Here is a 26770-nt window from a genome sequence, read left to right on the forward strand (position 1 = left end):
ATAAAACTTATTCCTAAACCATCTAGAACTTGATTTCTAATTTCCTGGCCCAACTACATACATTATATAAGGTTCTATATTTAGAACATATTCTGCTTCATATACTTTTTAATAAATCACGAAAATACTGAAACTGACAAACCATTTCCTACCACTGCTACAATAAGTACCAAACTCCTGACCACCATTTTCAGCAGTGTGGTAGATTTTTCTAAATTCACCAACACTCTTAACTCTCTCTACTACTGAAAAACTAAAAAAACATGTAATCAAGTCATTATCTTAGAGTAAAAAAGAAAAGTCTTAAAATGACAATCAAGAAAGGCCCTGATATGTTCAACAATCCTCAATGCCATCTTGAAGTTAAAATTCCAGAAAGGAATGAAATAGCCAAATTCTCTCATTCATTTTACAGTCATCTCAAGCAATAAGACAACTTACTGCAAATTTCAGGTTCCATTTATTTAGTGCCCACCAGGTAAGAATGTGAACATTCTAAGGTTGGCGGGTGGGGAAGAGGAGAACAAATGTTTCCCTAAACGAATAAACAGATAAAACACTTGAAGGCAAAATATTTGATGATTTAAAAAACAATTGTTTTCCATTGCCAGTAAATCCTCTCGCAATCCCTTTACATAATGATGTGCACATCCCAATCACTGCTACCTTTTATAAAGCTGTTTCCAGAAGACCTCCAGTAAGCATAGTTGGACAGACCCAGCTATGGGTGGATCGCATAATTATTATAAATCCTTCGTTATTTTGGCCTAGTTCATGCCTTTCTTTTTGTTCAAGTTAAGATGTAAACAATATTTACCATTCCCATGGACTTTCAGTTAACTCATAACTTAAGTCTCTAAAATAGCAATGCATGTAACTGTTCCCATACTTTAATGTGCCTTCGTGCTATTTTTAAAACAGAGGTTGCAAAGATATTCACGTACCTTTAAATTGTGGTACTTATTCAACTAAAAGCAGTGCTCTGATACCCAGCATTTCATTACTGTCAACTATTATTAGATCATTTTCTGAAGCCTGGAGAAAATTTTAGAATTTAATGCAACATAATAACCAAAAAGTATTACATACTCTGGTCCTAAGAGAATGCCCTTTAGCCAGCTTCCTAGCAAAATTTGGAATACTACACATGACAGTGAATTTTAGGAGTCACTGCTTTCAACTGTTTCTGTTAAAATAAGAGAAACAGGGGCCGGCCCAGTGGCACAAGCGGTTAAATGTGTGTGCTCCGCTGCAGCGGCCCGGGGTTCGCCGGTTCGGGTCCTGGGCACGCACTGACGCACCACTTGTCAAGCCACGCTGTGGCGGCGTTCCATATAAAGTGAAGGAAGATGGGCGCGGTTAGCCCAGGGCCAGTCTTCCTCACAAAAAAAATAATAAAATAAAATAAGAGAAACAAAACTAAATAATAAATCTTAACCCTAAATATTTCTGTTACTCATGAAATCAAATTTACCTTCACAAAACGTGAATTTGTTCTTAAAAGTTTGCGGACTACCAACAACAGGAAATCCATTTCTTCAGTACGTTCATGGACCTACAAAATAAAAAAGGGGGCACCCCCACATGGCATCAAGCACCGCACACATCACTGCTGACTGAGCAGAGGGAAAGGGGGTTACTGGTGCCCCTAGGAGACTGGGGACAAAGCAGCTCTCTGTAACAGCAGTTCCTCAAGGACTGGTATTACTCCTGGTTAAGAAGATGCAAAGAACATCAGCTCACAAACCAAAGAGCACAAAAGAGGCCCTTGGTGCTTCTCTCCGGGACCCTGCTGGCACTGGAACAGAGTACTATTTAGTATCCTTGGCCCTGCCCACTCAATGCCAGTGGTGCTCTTAGGCACTGTGACAACCAAAATCATCTCCACCATCCCCAGCACAGAAAACCACTGGAACAACCTCCCTATACCACCACTTGCCTACCACACACCTCTGCACAGCCTCCAGCTAGACTGCTATTTCAGCACATACGTACAGGGCAGAAGCTGTGCCCGGGCAGCATGTGTTTTGTGATGCGGAGGACTGCAGTTCCCAAGAGTGGGCAGGGTTGGCCCTGGAAACGCTGGATCAGTCAAAAGCAGGTAAAGCAGGGGCTGCCCTGGTGGCGCAAGCGGTTAAGTGCACATGCTCCGCTGCGGCGGCCTGGGGTTCGCAGGTTCGGATCCCGGGCACGCACTGACACACCACTTGTCAAGCCATGCTGTGGCAGCATCCCATATAAAGTAGAGGAAGATGGGCACAGATGGTAGCCCAAAGCCAGTCTTCCTCAGCAAAAAAGAGGAGGATTGGCATGGATGTTAGCACAGGGCTGGTCCTCCTCACAAAAGTAAAAAATAAGCAGGTAAAGCAGAACTAGGTTAGGAGCTGCAGGAGCACTCGGGGAGAGCGTGGCTTCACAGCCCTCCTCAGACAGAGACCTTCCGGGCTCAGCTGACCCAAGGACCTCCAGCTCCCCCAGCCTCCCCACCCTGCCCCACCCCAGAGCCAGCTAGGGCACAGGTGGCTACTTTTCCACCACTTGGTCAGGATACCTCAATGCACAAGGGGACAGTGAGATTCTATTCTGGGACATTTCTCTGTCAAAGTGAAGATTAGCTACTGAGTGTGAAGAAGGGAGAAGTTTTCTCAGTGTGAAAAGCCTGATCATTTAGTCTGCAGCCAGTGCCATTCCGGTCCTACTATCTTCTTCACTCCCCACTGACGCAGAAGCGTAGGGAAGGAGTATAGAGAAAAGAAGAGAAAAAACCAGTAGCGGAAAAGTATTTAACGTTCATGTACAACAGCTGGAAATCCTAATAGACAGCACTATAAATCTAATTCTTATTCATTCTATCACCAGACTCCCTCACACTTCCTCAACACAAACCTTCTGTCTCTGACTTGAGGAAGAAAAATAAAAGCTATCCTCAGTGAAGACCCCAAAACGATGTCGCCTCAGCATTCAGACCCCCACCTCCTCCACACTCGGACTTTACACAACCTGGCTTCTCCCCGGCTCTTGTGGTCAGCCCTGCCTCCGCCTCCCGCCCTGAGGACCCCACTAGCCCCTCTATCTCCAGGATCCACCTCCCGCCCTGAGGACCCCACTAGCCCCTCTATCTCCAGGATCTCCTCAGGCTCTCTCCGTAGCACATGAATACACAGCCCTCAGCAGGCACCTGTCTCCCCAGGAGAGTGGCTGAGAGCAGAAACTACGACTTATCTGTCTTTATAACCTCAGCACCTAATGAGGCAGGTACTCGAAAAACCTTTATTGAATAAATGATTTACCTGAAGCTAGTTTATTTTTTTTCAACAGCTAAGAAGTTAAAAACATTATCATTCCATTTTCAACTGCCTGGTCACCTTCAACTTCTGCTCTTAGATTTCTTTTGAAATTCAGATCAGACCACACAATAGGAACAATACTGCTTGTAAACCTAAAACTTCAGGTGTATCCAAGCTATTCATTTCTTAAGCATATAATTATTAGAGCGCCTCCTAGCCGCTGGGATACAGTGGTAGAGTGGGAAGTTCTATCAAAGAGACAAGACAGTTCTCTTCGAGCTACCTCTCCCTCGTAGGGCACACTCTTGCAGAGAGGAGCCAACTTTTGTTCAACTATTATGGTGCAGCTTCAGGAATGATGCAGTGTGGATGGGTATGTCCGAGTCACTCGTGTATGTGTGTGCAAAGCAGCCTACTTGGCCAGTCAGAAGGATCAGCGGGAGAGCTCCAGAGTAAACCAGCCAGGGTGAACTCTGCGGCACCATCTGCTATGCGGAGCCCTCAGTAACAGGCTCAATAAACGGTACTGACTGTGGCCTTTATAATACCACCTTTGGGTATACCGCCTATTAAATTTGAATTTCATCTCTACCTAATCTAAAGACGCTCAAAATTGCCAAAAGCCAAAGAGAAATTCTGAACCGTAGTGTACGTCACATATCTTGTGAAGAATAACAACAAATCATTTTTCCACCTTCTACTCTCCTGAACACCCCACAGCAATTTAAAACCAAGGAAATGTACACAGATCGCAAGTGCACCCACTCAGCTTTCCTGCAGGATGTTTCAGAATTACTAATGACATGGCAAGAGAGTAGAGAGACCTTACGCTAAACGGCTGCCCAGATGGTTTCAGTTCAGCCTCTATCAGGCACTCCAGCCCCATCTTACAACCTCCCACAAATCCTATTTATTTGCTGAAGTTTCTAATTTCTTGAGAAATAAGTAAAGTCTCTCAAGGCATAATCACTGATCACGTTTAAAACTCAGAGTTTGGAGTGGAGGCATTTCCAAAACTCCAGGGAAAGTTGTTTGAACCTGACATCCCCCCACCTCAAAAAATTCTTGCTAAAATACAAGCAAAATCAATGAACTATTCCATCCTTACTGAGAAAAGTCTGGAAAGCTAAAACTGGCACAAACAAAGGGTTCACAATACTTAGAGGTTTTTTTAGAAAGGTGAATAAATCAACATCTTATATTTATTGGGTTTTTGGTAAAGATACTGTCCTTGTTTTATTAGATAGAAAGTACCTGTAAGGTGCTAAAAATACCTACATACAATTAAATTAACTAGACAGTTAACTAAATTAACTATCTGATGTGGCTAACACTCTAAACCAGGGACTGACAAACTTTTCCTACAAAAGGCCAGAAAATAAATATTTCAAGCTTTGCAGAACATACAGTCTCTGTCACAACTACTCATCTCTTCTGTTGCAGCACAGCAGCAACCATAAACAATGAGAAAACTGTGTTCCAATAAAACTTTATTACAAGAAGAGGTGCCAAATTTGGCCTGAGGGTTGTAGTCTGCCAACCCCTGCTCTACAGAAGGAATCTTTCCATAGTCCTCAACCTCTCCACCCACATTTTGGAACAAAGAGCAAAAAATAAAAACAGAAAATCAACATTCCTCAGTAGAATAAGCACATATAGACCCCAGGTACTTTATGACACTTTACAAGTAGACAACACTTACAGTAACTTGCACTGTATTCTCTTGTAAAATAAGAACACGAACATAAGAGCAGAGCTATGTAAAACAGGCACTTACTTCATCAATGAAGACATGTGTGAACTCCATCAAACTCTTGGCACTAACTATTTTTTGAAGCAGGACTCCCGTTGTCATATAAATTAACTTAGTGTCTTCCGTTGCTATTTTCTCCAACCCTACCTAAAATTGGGGAAGAAAAAGAGAAAGGAGAAAATTTTCAGGTTTAAATGGCACGCATTTAACTACCAAACCAGTCTATGTCCATTTTATCATAGAGGTAAGAAGGGGAATAAAAAATTATTGTATATCACAAAAAATATGGGATCCAAATTAAAACTGAAGTTAAGCTGATTATTTTTCTTCTCTTTTTTTTGGTGGGGGGAGAGTTTGGCTTATCTAGTCATTCTATCTATATCATTTTTACGTTAAGTGAATTGTGTACAAAGACATCTACGTACAAAAATATAAATGAAAGGATAAAATTATAAAAGCCTGAGTCTGAGAATTCTCACTTCTTTCCTATTCAACTGGGAAAGGAATTAAAGTTATTTTCAAGAAACTCAGAGTTGCACTATTTTTAAAAGTATGCCATAGTCCTGCTTGATAAGCAACTGGCTCTATAAGCAACAATTATCCAACAGAAAATAATCACGTCCTATCATCAACCTACATAGAATAAAAAACCAACAAGGAGAGAGATGATTCTCTCTGTCTCACCTGATAGCCCACCAAACCCCCCAAAGTCCAGGCGCGCTCTTTACTAATCCACCTGGCGATGCTGCTGGCCCCTATCTTCCGGGGCTGGGTAACAACAATGTTGCAGTAGGTAGAGCGTTGAATGTAATGATCCAAGATATACTGTGGGAGCTGAGTACTTTTACCACTCCCTGTGGCACCATGAATAATTACCACAGAATTACTTTCTATCAAAGAAATAACCTAGAATTTAGAAAAAAAATTCTTTCAAAATTGCTGCAAAATTAACAACAATGTAAAGTATTACCTATGAACCAAAAGCTTTATCCTAGGAAGACTTTCAGGATTTATTTTCCTTTCATCTTTAAAAGTTAAATTAATAACCATCTAAACATCACAAAAGAGAGCAAGAAGGTTCCACATGGTTGCTATGTTTAAAACCAATCTGACCACTATGAACAGTAACTGTTATGGCTATGGAAAAACCAGGCCAACTTCAGCTCTCTAGGTCTCAGTTTCTTCATCTATAAAAATAAAAATAACAAACTAGATTTCTATAGCTCTTGCTAAGTCTAAACTTATATTATTTTAAAATTTTAAAATAATTCTACTGCACATGAAATTCTGAGAAACATGAAAACACAGCTGTTATTACACTCAAGCAGTTTTTAAATTTCATTTGAAATTCTTCAGACACATTTTTAAACAATTCATTTCCACTGTCCCACTTACAGAATGAATGGAGCATTTTTAATTTTTTTTTCCCCCCCTAAAGCCCCAGCAGATAGTTGCATGTCACAGTTGCACATCCTTCTAGCTGCTGCATGTGGGACTCGGCCTCAGCATGGCCGGAGAAGCGGTGCGTCAGTGCACGCCCGGGATCCGAACCCAGGCTGCCAGCAGCAGAGCGCGCACACCCAACCGCCAAGCCACGGGGCCGGCCCAAATAGAGCATTTTTAAAACTTCAATCCAATTCCTCCCCAACACTCCCCTACGTCCACCCCAAATTCATCTAAGCTCTTATCTCTCTAGCAATTGCTACGGTCAGGGAATACAAATCAATTTGACTATTGGTCTCTAAAAATTAATGAACTACATCTACTCTACAAAGTTGTGTGATTCAATCTAAAGCAAAATAAAAATTAAATTTGAAACATTTACAGTTTTTGTTTTATCTGTAACCACTTCTTCCACTAGTATACTTGATAAAAGTTTCAATATGCTTACTTTTAACCATGTTTAATAACACATAACTAATTAAAAACGTAATCATCCTGCCACTACATCTGGCCCAGCATTGTTCATAAAATGATATATCAATGATTGATCAAATCGATCACTAGGCAGAAAAACGAGCAAAAGCGTAAAGAAAACCCAATGAAATGCTGGAGAGTCCCGGGGCTCGGGTGCATTATTTGCATTATAAAAAGACTGGGCAGTGAGCTTCTTTCCATAAGCAGTTCTCCCAGGGATGAGCAGGTGTTTACTCACAGCTCTTCTAGGGGAGGGAAGACTAGACAACAAACTCAGTGTGAGGAGATGAGCTCAGGGGAAGGCTGAACAAATGAAGCACAGTCAAAGGAAGACCCTCAATGTGGTTACTGTATACAACCACCTCCCATGCCCGGCACACCCTCCACTGGCTGCCACAGGGTCTTGCACACGCCAGGTGTGCTCACCTGGCACCTCATCACTTTCAAACTACAAGACAAAAGTGCTGAGCCTCGAGCATTTATTCAAACATCAAAATTACATTACAAAAAAAATAATTTTACCTCTTCCTTACATCGATTTATAGGCAAATCAGGATATTTATAAGTTGTCTCTGGGACGCAGGTAACATTGCTTAACTTAGCCAAAGGTGGCCTTGGACCTGGATTCAGAAAAAACAATACAATGCTATTTCTTATCTGAAAAAAGACAAAGTAAGCAACCCCAGTGCTCTATCTAATCTCTATATACAGCATATATACGTACACATGCACAAATACAAAAATACATGTTCTACAGGCTAACAGTGCAAGCAGAAAATTTGCTTTGTACCCACTCTTAACAACTTATATAAGCTAAGCACATTCTTACCCCTCCTTCACAGCCATCGATGATGTGCTTAGTACTACCTTCTATGATAAAAGACCTGTAAAACACAGTACTCATCACTTGAAAATGGTACTAAAATGGTTAGCTTACAGAACAAACTTTTATTTGAAATTTCAATAGAACACACCAATTTGTTAAGTGTTCATTCCTTGCTACTAAAATAAATTGGTAGTAGACAACCAAACACAACTTACAAACTACCGCTATCATGAAAAGGGGCAATTTGACTCTGATAATGACACACGATGTGGCGCTCTGATAGTCTGACCTATCCAACATCCTCTTATAAACAGATGCGCTACTCTCCAGCTATGCTACAAATTCTGGACCTCTAATCATCACTTGACAAACTGACATATCATCAAAATTCATGGGATACAAACTTTTCCTGGGAAATAATGTTTACTTCCAAAATCAATCAACTGTTAAGCCTCCCTGTCTCTCCTGAATGGTCAGACTGAGCTGGTTCTCCTCCCAGGTGTCTCTCCCCCACGCCCCACCCTTCCTTTTCCTCCCAGCCCTCACTCCTCTGCCCAACCTCTCCCCTCCACATTCTGTCATCATCCCTTCCCACCTGATTCACACATATCCAAGCTTTACTTGTGCTTGCCTACTTTTTTTCCCTACATATATTCTGAGTTTTGTAATTGGCCTAATAATATATAATTAAAATATGGCTATTTTCCTATATTTGAATCAAGGTGTGTAGTACCGGTTCTGAATTTTAAAAACAGAGGAGCCAGATCTGTTATAATCTCCCAAAGCAAAAGTGTCTTCTTTGTGGATAACTGTTCTTTCTAGGGCATCAGTGGCCACTGACTTAGGGGGAAAGTTCTCTAAGTCCTGCCCTGAATGGCTTTCTAATCCTCCAGTCAACCTTACTACTGACTGCCAAACTCTCTAAAACATGCATTTTCTTTCCATTATCACATCTCACTTTCCTTCCACTACTCCTTTCAGCTTTAAAAAAAAAAAACACAATCACTGATGTCTTCCTGTTTTCCCAATTGATATACTTATTCCCAGTCTCACCCCTTCTAGGAGCACTCTCAGCTAGAGTCCTTAAAACTAACCACACTACCTTCAAAACACTGAGTTTCAGCAAAATTCAATGTGTGGCAGTTCCTAACTTACAAATGGTTCCAACATTTCATTAAATTATTTGGAACTCCAAATGGTAGCTGAGGACGCAGGCCAGCCCACAAATATAAGAACTGAGATAATATATACACAAATTGGGAAAAAACAAACATATACCTTCCCATTCTTAACGCTGGTAGGTTCATCAATCGATAATAGGCCTTTTTAACGTAATACGTTAAGGGGTGAGAATCCATGCAGCCCTGTGAGTGAGGACAGACAGGGGACACCGCTGGGAGACGGAGGGAGGGAGAAGCAGTGGGGACAACGTGAGTGAGGGGCTCTGGGACGAGCTCTGCAAAGGGGAGAGGTGACAGACTCCTTTAGAAAAACAAAAAGGCAGCAGCTGTATTTTTTGCTGAGAGACTTTAAGCCCAGATTCAGTGCTGCTACACGAAACGGTACTCTGACAACACTGATGTGACTTACATTCCTTGATTACATGCATTTTGAAGGTTGCGACTTAAAGACAAATTTTACACAAAAAAAATTCCAAAAGTCCTAACAGTACTGTCTAAACCCTAGCCCTTCCTCCTTGTAACACAAAACACAGTCTGACATTTTTAGGTCACTGGCTGAAGCAGACCCAGCACAAATCAGGTCCTGCCTCCATGTCTACCGCCAGAGGGAGGACAGGAAACCAAAGAGAGAGATGTTCACGGCCGTCCGCTCTTTCATCTGTGCATCAGCAGGAAAATCAAAGGTAGGCGACCAGGAAAGCATCATGGTTAAGTTCTCAAAGAAAATGGATAATTAAAGGCAAATCAACAAACTACATATGGCAAAGTGTAATCCAAAAGTGACATGAGAAATATCTCAACCCCAAATTTGTTATTTTTAGTTTCCTGTTATCGCTTTATCCTAAATTAACATTAAAATATTTTACATGAACTGGAAAAAACTGGAAACCATAAAAAAATGCTAGTTTCTCTCCACTAAGCCACCCCACTATATCACCATCAACCAAATATAAAATCTAACCAAAAATTTCAGCTGTTAGGGGTTCCAGACAGTATATAATGGATTTTAACTGGAGAACACAATAATATTTCTTTATCTTAAAATCTAGACACTGTACATTATAGAAAATAAGTTTAATTACTGTATTACTGATTTAACTATAAAGTTAAATCTTCAAAATAAACTATTATATATCATTTTATCCAAGTATGGGATGGTATTATGAATACAAAATTAACTTAACTTGAATGTTTCCCTTTTCAGTTATATATTCCACATAGGCTATTCTCTTAAAACCAGGAGAAACACTGTAAGGAGGATGAAAACAACCACTGAAAATATCACCAAATTAAAAGGGAGGCAGCATCGCAGCATTTAATCACAACCTAAAGACACCATCCCAGGACAAATTCAAAACTGTCACACAAAAGCATCAGAAACCTTGTAGGAGTCCACAATTTGGAACCAGGCTCAAGCTGTTAGGAAATGCTATTAAATCTCAATTTTTTTAAGTGATTCAGCTTTAACTATATAAAATGATTCTAATGTAATCTATAGAAATTCACTGCTTGTGCGTTCTGGGATTTCTATTTAGAAATAATTTTTAAAAACACTTACATAGATGAAATGGCACCTCTATCACCCCAAAATTGAAAGTATTTTGAATCAAAGTATTTTACAACTGGATAAAACAGAATGTTCATGTTGAAACCTGTGGTTCTGGACTGGAATTAGAGGTATCGGTGTGATGTCATGGTTTTAATATAAACATAGAAACAGAAATAGCTCTGTGTACACACACACACACACACACACACACGTATGATAACCTCATCTCTCTTCTTCAGTGCTCCAAAGGCACTTCAGCACTTCACAATGTGGAGCAGCACCAGCACCTCCCTGCCTCCCATGGCCCCTTCTCTCTCACATCCACACCCAACACATCACCAGGTCCTGTCAGGTGAGTCCCCTGACCAGCTTGGCTCCCCAGCTTCACTGCCATCCCCTAGTCATCACCATCAAGTCTCTCCTGGACTAGTGGGACTCCTCCCAACTCTTCTCCTCAAGTCGGCTCTAGCCCCTCCAATCCATTCCCTCCAATATGACCAGAGTGGTCTTCTCAAAACACAAATCTAATCACATGACATTCCTCTCCTCCCTTCACATTCATCCCAAGAAAAACCTAGAATATTTAAAGTTTCCCAATGCTCTGAATATTAAGACCAAAATTCTTAGTTATGGCCCATGGCCATTACTACTCACGCCTCTATCTCATCCAGCCTCAACCAATACAACTGTATTAGTTTTCTATTGCTGCTGTAACAAATTACCAGAAAGTTAGTGGCTTAAAACAACATACATTTATTCTCTTACAGTTCTGCAAGTCAGAAGTCCAAAACCAATCTCACTGGGCTAAGATCAAGATGTTGGCACAGCTGGTTCCTTCGGGAGGGACGGTCTGTAAGGAAGAATCCGTTTCCGTCCCTTTTCAGCTTCTAGAAGTCGCCTGCATTGCTTGGCTCATGGCCACTTTCTCACATCACTCCAACCTATGTCTATTCTATTGTCACATCCCCTACTACCAGCTCTGATCCTCTTCTGCCTCCCTCTTAGAAGAGCCCTGTGATTGCAGTGGGTCCACCTGGACAATCTCCCCATCTCAAGCTCTTTAACTTAGAGCTGCAAAGTTCCTTTTACCACATAAGGTAACAAATTCATAGGTTCTGGGGATTTGGAATGTGGACCTCTTTGGGGGGTTATTAATTCAGCCTACAACTGACCCTGCCCAGGCCCACCCATGGCCACTCTAGACTCCCTAGCACGCTGGCCCTCTTTCAGGGCTGGAGCCCCATGCTTTCTCCCACCACAGGCTCTATGCACACATTTTCCCGTCCACCCTGATCCCATACTGCCCAGTAACTTCTATTCATCCTCCAGCTCCAAGCTCAACTGTTACTTTCCTGATATCCCAACTCAACTCAGAAACCCTTGTCTTAGGCCCCAGAGAGCTGCCTTTCAGAGGATTTACCTCCAAAAGCACTTCTCTGTGTAGCTACGTGATGAAACAATAATCTTCGTACGAGGAGGAACCAGGTCTTCTCACCTATCATACTCTCACTGTCTCATGCAGTCCCTGGCACACACCTTGATAAACACTGGTCATTGAATGAATCCTCCAACTGCAGCCAAAGCTATAATTTATGTGAGTGTCTAGTGAAAAGCTCCAAATATATTAAGATGTCAGGGACAGAGAAAGAAAATAGCAGTTTCGAATGTGAATCCAAATCAAAAGTTACAAGAGCAGACACTTTGAATTGCAGGCATTCATTTGTAATCTAGCTACTTCCAAACGAGGCAATCCCATATGGCATGCTCCAGGACCAGCAGGTGGTGTGCGCTGGGTTTGTGCATGTGCCCCAGGGCCAGTATATACAAATGTAACAAGAGAGATCACATCATCTGTCACCTGAAAATTAATATGCTTCCCCAAATGGAAATATTAGATGATGGATGTCCTTCCACAATAACACATACAGCTATTTCATGCTTCTATTAAAGTTGCAGAGTACTCCACTATACAGATAAAACCACCAATCCTCTGCTACTGACATTTAAGAGGCTTCTAAGGCTTCCCACAGATAAGCAACAATGTAGTAAACATTCTTGTAAGTTTAACTTTGTACTTTTCTTGGCATAAGTATAAACTGGATCAAAGAACACGCACATTTTGAACTATCACTTCTGATAATAATGTACTGGGTTGTTCAGACAAATATTTCTCCAGAGGGCAACTAAAGATGCTAGGTGAAATACACAAACATCATCTTAAAAGAACTGAAGGGTCAATGAGATAGTGAGGAAACACCAGGCTGAAGTCTATAAAAGGCAAGAACACAGGGAGGAAGGCAAAGAACTCAAAGCTAGTTTTACTTTAAGGTGAAAGACAGACAATGAGAAATTAACCTGAATATAGTACAGTGACAAAAAAAAAAAATGAAAAGTAAAAAACTAAATGAAAGAGTGGAGTACAGATAATGGCTCAGAATTTTCCAGAACTGATGAAAGATACCAACACTCTATATTGTCAAGAAGCCCAAATAAATCCCCAGAAGGATAAGGATTAATGTACTATTATTATGGACTGTATTTCATAATTTTTAAAAAGGCTGAAAAAGAAAAGTATTACTCTAACCCCAACTTCTGTCCCTAAGTCTGAGCATATGTACCCAGGGCAGAAGGACAGGAAGCAGAGCTTCCTGGCTGAATTGCTAAGAAGTCTGATATACATAACCCTTTATAAAACAAAGACTCAAAAGCTGACTTCTACTATATGAATAGGGCCTAATGCTAATAAGAATCAGCTCAGAAAAAGAAAACTGCATACTCAAAGAAAGTAACTAGCTTAATTCAAATTCTGAACAGGTGACCCTTGGGGGTAGGAGGCATTAAGAAGGTCCTTTTATCTTTTATTTTATACATTTATGCATTGTTTAAAATTTTGTTTTAACATGTTTATTGTAAAAAAAAAAAAAAAACTATAATTATTTTTAAATAAAAATTTTACGTAATTCTAATTAATAGTAAAGTAAGGAACCACTACTAGTCTTCCAAAGAACAGACTTTTTAGGAACTATATTTAAAAGAGAAAAAAATGAGCAATTTACAACCTACCATATATTCGTGCCCCCAAAAAAATCCCGAATTTACAAGCAGTATGGATTCTTTATTGACCAAAGTACTACATTTCTTAAAGACTTTTAGGCATTTAATGTTTTAACATGTGAACAACTCACACATCATATTTTACGATATTTAAATACTTCTTTACCTGGCCCAGTGGTGGACTGATCACTGCCATACATATCAAAATCTTGCGCTTCAAGTTGTCTGTATTTGTTAATATACTCCATTTCTGAGCTCTTGTGCCTAAGTGGCCTGCAAAGAATACTAAAAGTTAGTATATTGTTTCCGAAAAGCCGAGAAATCCCCATGTGCTAGAGGAATTCTTGAACAGTCACTTTTACACTGTCATAGAAGAAAAAATTAAAATGATCAATAAACAAATGAAAATACGTTCAAATTCAGATAGTTGCCAAGTCGATGCAAATTAAAACAAAGAGAAACCGGGGCCAGCCCCATGGCTTAGCGGTTAAGTGCGTGCGCTCCGCTACTGGCGGCGCGGGTTCGAATCCCAGGCGCGCACCGACACACCACTTCTCCAGCCATGCTGAGGCCGCATCCCACATACAGCAACTAGAAGGATGTGCAGCTATGACATACAACTATCTACTGGGGCTTTGGGGAAAAAAAAGAGGAGGATTGGCAATAGATGTTAGCTCAGAGCCGGTCTTCCTCAGCAAAAACAGGAGGATTAGCATGGCTGTTAGCTCAGGGCTGATCTTCCTCACAAAAAAATTAAAAAAACAGAAACCATTTTTTCATCCTTCAAATTGGCAAAAAGAACAAATATTCTTAGATCATAGGAAGAGGGTGATAAATGGTTATGAGCATTTATTCTGAAGGGCAATCTGCCAGTATCTATTAAAACTTATACACATCCTGCAAGTCAACACTTTTTCCCTTGGTATCTTCCTTAGAGCAATATTTGCACACGTAGACAAGGAAGCGCGTGGAAGGACACGCACAAAAGCATTCATTCATTCAGCAAATACATACTGAACACCTGGTACATGCGAGGCACTGTCTTAGACACAGAGATACAGCAATAAACCAAACAAAGTCCTTCCCCTCATGAAACTATCATTCTAGTGAAGGAGACAGATTTATATAAGATACTCATTACTGATACAGAAGAAAAATAAAACAGGATAAGGGTATAAAGGATTCTAGGGAGGAAGGGTACCTTTTCATAATATTTGTAATAGTTAAAACCTGAAAAAGATGTCTGACAGAGGGACAAGCTAAATTATGGCATACTCTTACTTAACATGTATCATTTTTAAAGAATGCCACAGCTACACTCATACTAATAGATAAAAATGTCCAAAACATTACACGAAAAAAGACAATTGCAGTGTGATATGCAAAATTTGCTATCAATTATGTTTTTGTTACCAATGTCTAATTTAAATGCACTCTTCTCAGAGAAATGACTATATGATACCCCTTCTTGAAATTTGAGGTTTAATTTAAGAAAATGCTATTTGCATTAAAATCCACTTTTGCCTGATATTAATAGCTGCATCGGGCCAGCCCCGTGGCTTAGCAGTTAAGTGCGCACGCTCCGCTACTGGCGGCCTGGGTTCGGATCCCAGGCGCGCACTGACGCACCGCTTCTGCAGCCATGCTGAGGCCGCGTCCCACATACAGCAACTAGAAGGATGTGCAACTATGACATACAACTATCAACCGGGGCTTTGGGGGAAAAATAAATAAATAAATAAAATTATTTAAAAAAAGAATAGTTGTATCAGCATTCTTTTGGTTACCGTTTCCCTGACATTTACTCATTAATTCACTCAACACATTAATAATTCAGGGCTGACTTCATGCCAGGCACTGTCCTTAGCACTTTGGATAAAGCAGTTAGCAGACTGCCCTCACGGAACATACAGTCTAGCTGAGGAAGAGGAACACAGTGAAACATGGAATATGTTTGACAGTGATAAGTACACAGAGAAAAGGCAGAAGAGATGGGGTGAGGAGAGTTGCAATGTTAATAGGAGGATAAGTGACATTCAGGCAAAGATCCGAAGAAAGTTAAGAGAAAGGCCACGCAACTCTGTAAGCAGGAAGATCTCCTGACCAAGAACAGAAGAAAGCAGAAGCCCTGAGGCAAGTGAGCCAGGGAGAGGCGGGAGGCCCATGTGGCTCCAGCAGAGGGAGCCTGGAAGAGGTTGGGAGTGCCTAGAGGTACCGGGAAGAGCTGGAGTTCCCAGAGGAGGGGAGGGCGGGGTACTGGAGGACTGGCAGGGGTAATTATAAGGATTTTGGCTTTTGCTCTGAGTGAGATGGGTTTTGAGCAGAGAGAAATAACAATATCTGACTCCTATTTTAACAGGATGGCTCTGACCAGGTGAAGGAGGGTGGGGTAACAGGGGCATAGACACAGCAGAAGCAGGGAGACCACCTAACAGACCACCACAGTAACCAAGGCCAGAGACCATGCGGCTTAGATGAGAGAGGCAGCCGTGAAGTGAAGCCCACAGAATATGCTGACGTATTAGACCTGTGGCATGAAAAAACAGAAAAAGAGGAGTCAAGAATGATTCCAGAGTTCCAGTTTCTGGTACGATCAAGTAAGCACACGGCATCTTGTGTCTCTCATGGAATGAAGCTGTCAACTCTGGACAGAATGCATCAGCAGCTATTTGAGGACTCTGAAAAGGAAACGGTAACAGGCAGACCGTGGAAGAAGACCAGAATTCAGAGCACCACCAAATCAGCGGCGAGTTTACCACTTTTTAACTGGTATCCCCTGACCTGAACTCGCCACAGTGCAAAATGCAGAAGCGGGCACTGGCACAGACAGAGCACCCTGGAGAGCAGCTCTAGTTATGCCTCGGGCAGGAAAGGGGACTCTGAATGCTCCAAATGGGCAGTCACCAGTTTTTATTTTTCTTTTTTCCATTCTCTCATGTTCCAGGGGCAGCACGTACCTCAAACTCTGAGGGAGAACTCCCTCTCCAAGAGGGTGGGGGAAACCCTCACTGCCTTTTCTTTCTCTGTCTTCCCTCTGCTTGGCCAGGGATGTGGATGTAGGCGGATGCAGCTGCAGGAAGTGCATGGCAGAGCAGGGCAATAAAGCCCCAGCCTTCCGGCCAGAGGACCAAAAGCGGGGAGCCCCAGGGACAGGAAAGCACTTGGGAAATCGCAGACCCCTAAGGCCATTTATGAACAGCCGGGCACACCCCTGGGTTGGGCGTGCACACACTGACCGCACACAGCCCATCACAGACTTTGAGACTTGAGCTACAGAATGGCCACTAGGTGGCACAGTGCAGGACAGATCCAGATGGCACTGCAAAGGCTCTAAAAGCAACGGACCTTGAAACCACAGCCCACAGAAGACTGGTCGGCTGCATTCTACACAGGATTTAAACAAGACCCAGAGCCCCATAACACAATATTTTAAATGCCCAGGATACACACCACAATTACCCAGCATACGAAGAACCAGGAAAATCTCCTGGGTGTAGCAATGACCACTTACTTTGGATACTGACTATCCAACATGGGGACAAAAAGAGCCTAACCCCCAACACCTCACAGCAATCTCAAATCAACTCAACACCCGAGTACTTATTTTCTGAAGCCTATAAAGCTAATATTCCTCTGCATGTATAACTTTGGAGTAGAGAAGGCCTTCTTAAACAAGAGCACAAAAAAGGAAAAGGAAAATATCAATAAACTTACCTAAATTATAATTTAAAACTTTTAAACAATGTCTATAAAGGTTAAAGAGCAAGAACAGCAGTCACTGGAAAGAACACTGCAGTACACAACACAGGAGTACACTGAGAAACCCTATAAATCAACAGGATATAAACAACCCCATAGAAATAGATTTTAACTTTAAAAATCACATGTATTAGTGTATTCTAAATATTTTAAAGAAGAAATAATATTGGTAAAAGAAATTTAACATCATAGTTTCTCCTCAAACGTTAACTACATCTTTAATCACCAAAAAAATAATAATAATCCAGAACTTTTAATTCAGTAGCAAAGGAATTAGAAACAGAAGGATATTAGTCTCCTTACAACAAAAAACCTTCCTTTAATCGCAATCAAATGCTGTTGAGTACTATATAAGGAGGCCCTGACTGTAAATACATACAAGTTGTGCCTGGCTCCTTAGCTTGTCCTTCAAGATTCCAAAAATTTATCTTTCCAAACTTATCTTCTTATGTACTTCCTTACATATCTTAAAATTTTACATACACACAGACACATTATGAATGATATGGTCCTACTTTGAGTCTTATAAAATTTTGTACTATTCAACTAACAAGATGTAGCCTGGAAAACTGTGACAACGACCAAAAAGAAACAGACCTAATTGCTTCATAGTTTAAGCTTTACGTCTTCCACACAAAATATCCTAATGAGGTTGCAATTCATTAGAAACAATTCATTTTTTTAACTTACTAAAATGTTCGATAAATAAAACCCAATGTGAACTTGGCTATACCCTGATAAATAGGAAGGGTTAATGCAAAGGTCCTTCCTTACCTTGATCTACAAACATTTATGTTCTCTATCCACATGGTATAGGAGAACTACTGTAATCAGAGAATGATATTTGGCCTCTATTTCAATATCATAATCTCAGTAGATAGGGCAGAAAAAATAAAACATAATAATACAAGTAACACACCCTAAGTACCAGAAAAATTGGTTTACACTAATAAGATCAAAGGACGATGTACTGAATGTGAGCTAAGGTGGTAAGAAAAGTTCTGTGATGGTCAGACTTTAGCAATAGTCTCAATGCTAAGATAGGTATTAAATGAGTCAAGTGGAAGAGGGAGATTGCCTTCAAGAAGCTCTTTGTGTGGCTGGCTCATTGATCTTTAAGTCTCCACTCAAAGGACATCCCCTACCCAGAAAGGCCTTCCCTGACCTCCACATCTAACTGGAGGAGGCCTGGAGTATAGTATACCACCCCTGGCGATCCATGACCACCTTACTGGATGACTCGTGTACTTGTATTTGTCTTCCCACTAGAAGGCAGGCTCCAGGAGGGCAGAGACTAGGTCTGTCCTGTTCACTGCTGCATCCCCAGGCCCTAACCAGCATCCAGGCCACGACACAGTCAATAAACATCTGCTGAGTGACTGAAAGCCAGCAATTACAGTGGAAGACAAAGCAGAATCTAATCGGAAAAGATCAGAAAACAGGAAGAAAGAAGAGAGAACAAGAACACAGAGCAGGGGCCGGCTCCGTGGCTTAGCGGTTAAGTGCACGCGCTCTGATGCTGGCGGCCCGGGTTCGGATCCCGGGCGCGCCCCAAGGTGCCACTTCTCCGTCCAGCGCGAGGCTGAGTCCCACGTACAGCAACTAGAAGGATGTGAACCTATGACATACAACTATCTGCTGGGGCTTTGGGGGGAAAAAATGAATAAATAAAATCTTTAAAAAAAAAAAAAAAAAGAACACAGAGCAGTCTTTCCATAAGTTTACCATGAAACATAAATAAAACCAGAGTTCAAAGGAACAGTAGGACCAAAGAAAAAAAGGTGACGTTCTCCCTCAGACAGAAGAAAAAAATTACTTGGAGTTTAAAAATTAGTTGGGCTCTGAAAAAGAAAATTACAATGTGTACACGGAAAAGACAGAAAATAAGCTCCTCAGAAGACAGAGTCAGTGTGACCAAAGCTGAAGGTCAGAGGAGCGTGGCAGCATTGGGGCAGTCAGGCCTGGCTGAAACAGAAGAGACTCTGGGGGAGAGCAAGAGAGAAAGCCGGGCAGGAAGGGATAATGCAAGACTGCAGGGGGCTTGAACAGAAATTTGGTTTATGTTCCGTATCCAATGTATTTCTGATATTTTTGTTACCATTTCAGAGGCAAAAAGTAAAAAAGTTAAAGCAATATCAAGAAGGTTATTCAAAAGAAGAAGCAGCAGGATTCATCATAACTTGAGTAGAAAATCTGGGAGGATGGTTCTGTCATGATAAACATTACTCCTTTCCTTTTCATAGCACTAACTACAATGTAACGTGAAAACCGTCTAGTTGAAGATGATGAATCCCGACGCCTGGCTTTTTCTAATGTGTAAGTAACAGGAGCTGTAGGATGACCACACACATCACTCTTTATCATGCATGACATGCAGGTCTGATGTAAACGATGTCTATTCATCATGGTTCATTTGAAGGAAAAAGTAACAGAAGAAAGAAATATTATACAGTAAAAAGAAAAGCCACTATATAGTCATTTAACACAGAACTAAAGAGTCAAGACCCGTCTGCAGTTGAGCAGAAGACACAACATGTGAAATGTGAACAGAAAATTAGCACAGAAAGGACCATCACACAGCAGTACTCGCCCAAATAGCGCACGTAAATGTTTCACCTTCAGCTCCAAAAGAAAACACTAAAATGATTTTCTAATGAATTATAAGATTTTGTTTTGAACTTTGTATGTTCTTACATCTCTATTTTTTCCAGACCTTAATCTCTTATTGCCTTATTACCATCTTTTTAAAAAGATTATAAAGTATATTTTAAAGTTATCTACTTAAGCATATATAACGTCCTCTAGCATTACAACTTGCTTAACTATAAAAATTTAACTACTACTTAGAAAAACAAAATGAGTACAAAATGTAACATTTACTAAATATTTCACACACAACTGATATCTGCATTTTTTGTCTATTTTGCTCAATTATAATGAGCCTTCTCAGAACGTGTATTTTGCAAATAGTCAAATGTGATCTGTTTTTCCTGCTTTCATTAGAGGGGACAGTGACCTGGCTTCTAAACGGCCTGAAAGTTAAGCTGAAGAATAAAAGCAACGTGTTATTTTTAGAGCTCTACAGGCATAAAAATACAGCACTAAACTGTGACCCACAGCTATGCACAGCAGAGCATCACATCATGCGACAGTCTTCGCTTTAGCTGGGAGCGCATCTGTGGTGCTTCAGACAACCGTGCTTCATTTCATTACCAAAGATATGTCTAAATGCATTTAGGACTGGAATTCGTAGCTGCCGGCATCTTTTTCAAATAGATGGAGCTACATTCAAAAGTCAGACCATTATATAATTTGTGAAGATTAAACAGTAAGTTATTTTTGTCATTTCTTCTAGCTTACTTACAAGGTGAATTAATGAGCAGTCTCTCCAAATGAAGACATCACAACCTCATTCCTAACACAGAAAGTTATTTATTTCAAACACAGTTTCAGTGGGTAAATAAGGAGGCTCATTCCTTCAACAGGGGACACATCCAGGAGAACAAGATACGCCTGAGTAAAAAACAGCTTCAGCACCAATTCAAGTAAACTCTTGAGCAACATCACCACATCGGATCCATCCACTTAACAGGTATGCTTTAAACCTTTTCTGTACAAAACCACAGTCAAAAGTATGTTTGTAGATAGCACTTTCCTATATGTTAATATTTTAAAGCCTCCTAAGAACTTTTAATAGCAAGTGTTAGTGTTATTTTCAGAAAATGTTCAGTCTGTAGATTATCTCTGACTTTGTATTATTTCATTTCTGCTTAGCTATTTAGTATCTTCAAAGCTTGGTTTTTGGCATTGACCTAGTTAGAAATTAAAAGACTTTAATCCATGTTCTAATCTTATTTTGACCTAGTATATCTAACCAGTGAAAAATTCATGCACTTTTTTGACAAAATTATTGTAAAGAAATAAATATTTGCTCATCAGAACCATAACATTTTATGCAAATAAACAAGTGAGAATGTTTCCATAGGCTAAAAATGCCACTTTTTGGCTGGATGAAATGGCCAAAATACAATTCCTACAAACCCACACAGTACCCTGGCTCAGATGTAGTAACAAAGACTCTGCTTCGAGAATTAAAATGGCATCTAAAGGAGCGAGAGAGATTAATACAAGAGATTGAAAATGAACAAAAAGTGAAAAAAACAAGTGTGGATTACAACTGGCTGAGAAACTATCAGAATCCACACACAACCATCCCAGCTACTGAACAAAGACAACTTGAAGTTCTTTGCTCACAAGTTCAGCCTTGTCAAACCGGAACCATTCTCAGCAGGTAAAAATACTATGTTCTCTCCTTATGATATTTGCTACTGTCAAGTCTAAGCTCCTCATACATTTAAACTGGAAATTGTATTCTACCATACAAAAAAAATTTTTTTTTTTAGAAAGATTAGCCCTGAGCTAACATCTGTTGCCAATCCTCCTCCTTTTGCTGAGGAAGATTGGCCCTGGGCTAACATCCGTGCCCATCTTCCTCCACTTTATATGGGACGCCGCCACAGCACGGCTTCACAAGTGGTGCATCTGTCCGCACCTGGGATCCGAACCCAGGAACCCCGGGCCCGCCAAAGCTGAGTGCAGGAACTTAACCGCTATGCCACCTGGCCGGCCTCCGAATTCTTTAATCATATGTATCAAATACCCAGCAACCAAAATCCCTAAGGAAAGGCTGGACAAAAATATCTGTTGATATCTTACTGGCTAGGAAATGTTTTTAAACCACATTCAGAAGTTCTTTATTAGAAGCATAACTTTAAAGCAATGTGCAGATTACTCACAAGGTGGTTAACTACTATATGATTCCATTTTGTAAGCTGTACTTTGGAGATAAAAGGATATGACAAAAGAAATTTGCTGAATTTAATACTCATTACTGCTTTTCCTTTAGATTTCGAGAAGTTTTGGCAGAAAATGATGTACTGCCATGGGAAATAGTCTACATCTTCAAGCAAGTTCTGAAAGACTTCCTAAGTAGTACTGACAGAGGTGGCGAGCAGCAAGAGGACCTGGAAGAGTCTCGGACCACAGACTGCCTGGCTCGTTCTCCGATCCCAGGTGAAAGCCCCAAGAGTCCAGACAAAGAGGAAATACCCACCATTTCAAGTTACGTAGACAAAAACACAAAGAACAGGTTCCCAACATTCTCACACACAATGTGGAACCTACCATACTATTACCCATCAAGTTAAGTTACTTATAACCAGAGGAATTTTTATGACCATCTTAGTATCAGAACTCTTCATATTAAGAATAAGAAAAAGTGATGTGACTTCATGTTTCTCTTTGTCGCAAGTTCAGAAGTTAGAATTCTCATGGATGTAGCCTATGTTTTAAACAGTGTTCCTTTTTTAACCACTCTAAAAATGCAATGTTTTCATTGAAGAGTATGCTTTTAACTAAAATTTTTTGTAAATATTTTGAAAAAAATGTTTGAAGTATTTTCTTATACTTCAAACACATCTCACAGGAACTAAGGTATTTTATTTAATATGAAATTTGACAAATTCTGTGTGAAATTTAGACATTAACCTTGACTTTTATTCTAAAAGGAAGCTAATTATAAAATAAAACAAATGATTAATGTGAATCTTATCTTTACAACATAACATGAATCACCTCCGGATCAGTCAATCTCAGTGTGGGAAGGGGAAGACAGCAGCAAAGGAGGAAATAATGTACAGTTTGAAAATAAAGTTGTGTTTCATCCCAACACTCAGATTCATTTTTAATCTCAATCAAAAATAAGGCAAAGTATAAAAAACACAGCTCTATATTATATCAGTAAAAAGAAATGGACTGGTTTAACATTAGTAGCTACTACTCAAAAAAAAAAAAAAACAGTGCAGACACATAATTTAAACCGATACTATGTTCATTTAAAATAGCAAAATATTTAATATATAAAATTCAACATTTCATAATTTCATTAAAGTAGGAAACTATTCATTAGTCAGATTTATTTTTATGATAAAGTGCCAGAATCTTTACCATTCTTAAAGGTAAGTCCAAGGAATCTAATGTCTATAACTTTATATTTGGAGATTTTTTGGTTTCTTTTTTTCATGTAAAAAGAAAAAAGAAATTCAAGATTGGAACTAAGTATACAGTCCAAAAAAAAAACCTTCTCACTCATTTTTCCCTGCTCTCTTGGCCAACTTCTACCCCATTCTGAATTGGCCTCAATTTGGTCTTAAATCCTAACCACGTAATAAATGGTGTCAATCTGACCAGGGTTTAATAAGACAACGTAAATGTTAACACAGCCCTAAGTGGATCTAAAATAAAAATCTCTCTCATTCCTGTCCCCTTTTTGTTCAGTTTTCATGACATAACTATCTATGGGCTTCTTCAATCACTGTAAGATTTCTTAGAGGGAAACTATTTGTGGGAGAGATAAATGTCCCCAAAAGTACATAATTGCTTATTGTTCAGTGAGTATAAAAAGTAGCAAACAAGAATTTCAATATTATTGCCTTAATGGTGAGAACAAAATTTTTGTTTTAAACAGAACTTAGAGTTTGTCTATGAAATCCAGCACTAGAACTGGCAACCTCACCATGTATATCAGGAAACATACACCATGAAGAAACCCAAAACATTTCATTCTTCCTCCAAGGCACCTCAAATAGCTACTGAATAAAAGAAATGACTCAGCCTGCAGCACTTTCAAGAGAGGGCCATCCTCCCGGTTCAGATAGAAGATAATTTTTTTAAATAAAACTCCTATCAAAAAGCTTTCAGTGACTCAAGAAGCTATAGACAGCTATGTCATTCCACTAGTCCAGGATGAAAATGAATCCTATGCCACTCTAAGTCACCCAGAATGCAGTTAATCAATTCTACAACCAGACTTGAAAGGGAGTGGAAAAATACAGAGTTTTGGTATTCCTTCTGAGTTCTACCTCTCACTTTGTTTTCGGCAATAACCTATAACCATGTTTCTTGGGACAGTACTGGTGTATGTAACTTAAAACTATAATTGTTTCTAGAAAATCTACAAATCAAATGGAACTTCTGACACAAATACCTTCCTGAATATTAGGAGATCCACACTTCTATACATGGGCTGTTTATAGTACCTACGGTTGGTAAAGGAATGAGGGTTAAAAATAAAAGGGGGGATGCAGACGGAGGAGAGGACTACCAGGAAAGCTTCAGCTATGTTGTATAAAGAGAAAGCAGTATTGGCACAGTAGCTAAACGCTTCAGCTAGGAAAGAGTAAAGATTAAATATACTAATCCATGTAAAAGTATTCTGCATACCTGACACATCGTAAGCTCTCAAAAGTTAGCATTATTCACCAGCCCAAACCATTTAATAATATGAAAGTCATTCTTCTACATCCCAGCACTGTGCTAAGCACTGTATGTATATACTCACTTAATCCTAACCTTCCAAGTAGGTGATATTACTCCCATTTGACAGATGAGCAAATAGCCTGAGACCTGTTCAATGCCTTGCCCAACATCACAAAGACAGTAAACAGCAGAGCTGGGATTCACATCAGTCTGTCAGGCCCCTGCACTGCCTCCAGCCCCAACTTACCCTCTGAGCTCCAAATGCAGAGAGCCAACAGCCTACCTGACACCCCCTCTTCAATGCCCACAAGCAACTTAAAATCAACATACTCAAAACCAAAGTCACAGAGGTCTGTTTTGTAAAAGGATAAATAAAAATCAAGAAAGGAATCAACAGACACATGAAAACTAAAAGCATTGAACTCTTCAAACACTTCAACTGGCGTTTTCTATCTCAGTTAATGACAACACTACCAATTCTACAAGCCTCAGAATATTCTGGTCCCTTCGAGATGGTGGAGATGCCAAAAACATCACCAACAAATAAAACTTGGGGCATGTGACAGTGCTTTAGAGGAGGAAAAAAAGTTGAAATAGACTAGAGAGACTGGGAAAGAAGGTGGCAGGAAGACTTCTGCAGCCATGGAGGTCACAGGAAACTTCTCCAAGGAGTAAGCATTTGCACAGGGCCCCAAAACAACGAAAGGAGCCTGTCACGGGAAGAAATAGGGCAGAGGGAGTGGAGAAGAGGGCAGGCACTCCAAGCAGAAGAAAGAATAGATGTGGAAGCCCCAAGGGGAAAATGAGTTTGGTATCTTCAAGACACCGGAAAAATGCCAATGTGACCAGAGTACAGCATAAGAGAGCAGCAGATTAGTCAGGTGCCAGATGGAGGAACGCTCCGTAAGCCACGACAGTCTACATTTCTACATTTCGTTCTAACAGCAATCTATCCCACAAAAGTCGCACGTGTGCTCAAAGAACCTTAGGTGTGAATCTTTACTCAAGAATTTGTTCACTCAACAAATATTAACTGAGCATCTACCTCTCACACCAGGTATTCTTCTAGGTGCTAGAATAAATTATTGGGGACAAGGATGAGAAGCCAGGAGATTAAAAATAGAAGGCTTCTGTGATAATCCAGGCAAGAGATGAAGGTGGTTTATTTAGTCCAGGGTGGTGATAGTATAAACAGTGAGATACACTCTTCTGGAAATATTTTATGGTACAGATGTGAGGATATTCTGATTTCTATTGGATTGACTGTATACACTGACACACAGGGAAATCAGCCATGGTCAGAGGAATAAGGCAGATTTTACGATTCAATCAAGGCAGGAGTGGATAAGGAAGCAACTCTCGTTTCCAGAATAAGGACCCGGCACATTGTAAGCTCTCAATAATGGAGCCTACTAAGGCAGTTCATTCATACACACAACCATCTGAGTTCCTACTACATGCCAGGTGCTGCACTAAGAGGTGGAAATTCTATGATAATAAATCTGAATACCCTCAAGCAGTTCCTATGTGGGGAAAACAACACAAAACAACTCCACACAAGTACTAAAAGATGACATACAGGACACTATGCAAACAGTGCTTTACTTAAAGTGGGCTGGCTACTTAAAGCCAGTGCTGGGTTTTCCTCTAACCCTTCTAGCTGTCCCTTGTCAGTCTCCTTTGTTCATTCCACCTTATCAACCCCTAAACGTCCAAGTGCTCCAGGCCTGGGTCCTTGGACCCAGAGAGCTCTGCCCCTACCCACTAGGATCTATCACCCAGAGTCTGGTGATCTCCTTTCACTGGTCTCAAAGCCTTAAATTCCCAAACATTTAGGCTCCAGCCAGACTTCTTTCCTCAACTCCAGACTGCCTACAGTTACTGCTGTCTCACAGAAATTTCATAGTTAACATGTTCAAAACCAAACTTGTGGTATTCCCTCACAAACCAGTTCTTCCTGCAGTCTTGCCTTTCTCAGTTGATGGTAACACCTTCCAGTTGCTCAGCCAGAAACTCCAGTGTCATCCATGATTGCTTTCCCACTCACATTCCATATCTGATCCAGCTACAAAGTCCTTGACTCTATCTTAGGAATATATCCTGAATTGCACCACTGCTTACCACTCC

General features: G+C 40.3%; 2 protein-coding genes across 8 annotated transcripts in view; one reads left to right on the forward strand and one right to left on the reverse strand.

The window, feature by feature from the left end:
• Nucleotides 1-26770, reverse strand: part of TDRD9 (tudor domain containing 9) — a 122768-nt gene that overhangs the window by 90407 nt on the left and 5591 nt on the right. For 3 of the 7 annotated variants that reach the window (XM_087447850.1, XM_087447846.1, XM_087447844.1), the window contains exons 2-6: nucleotides 13734-13840; nucleotides 7480-7577; nucleotides 5725-5946; nucleotides 5065-5187; nucleotides 1475-1555 (exon numbers count right to left, since the gene is read on the reverse strand). In XM_087447850.1, coding sequence (XP_087303976.1) covers nucleotides 1475-1555; nucleotides 5065-5187; nucleotides 5725-5946; nucleotides 7480-7577; nucleotides 13734-13840 — 631 coding nt within the window. The remainder of the gene's footprint in view (nucleotides 1-1474; nucleotides 1556-5064; nucleotides 5188-5724; nucleotides 5947-7479; nucleotides 7578-13733; nucleotides 13841-26770) is intronic. The other 4 variants (XM_087447848.1, XM_087447845.1, XM_087447847.1 and 1 more) reach the window with 3 other exon arrangements.
• RD3L (RD3 like) lies at nucleotides 21319-22533 on the forward strand. The gene is made up of 2 exons (XM_004434305.2): nucleotides 21319-21617; nucleotides 22233-22533. Exons 1-2 carry the CDS (start codon nucleotides 21319-21321, stop codon nucleotides 22531-22533), a joined length of 600 nt encoding a protein of 199 aa, XP_004434362.1.

This window comes from Ceratotherium simum, chromosome 24, assembly GCF_057802395.1.
Source record: "Ceratotherium simum simum isolate JZ-2026a chromosome 24, ASM5780239v1, whole genome shotgun sequence".
In the NCBI taxonomy this organism is placed as follows: Eukaryota; Metazoa; Chordata; class Mammalia; order Perissodactyla; family Rhinocerotidae; genus Ceratotherium; species Ceratotherium simum.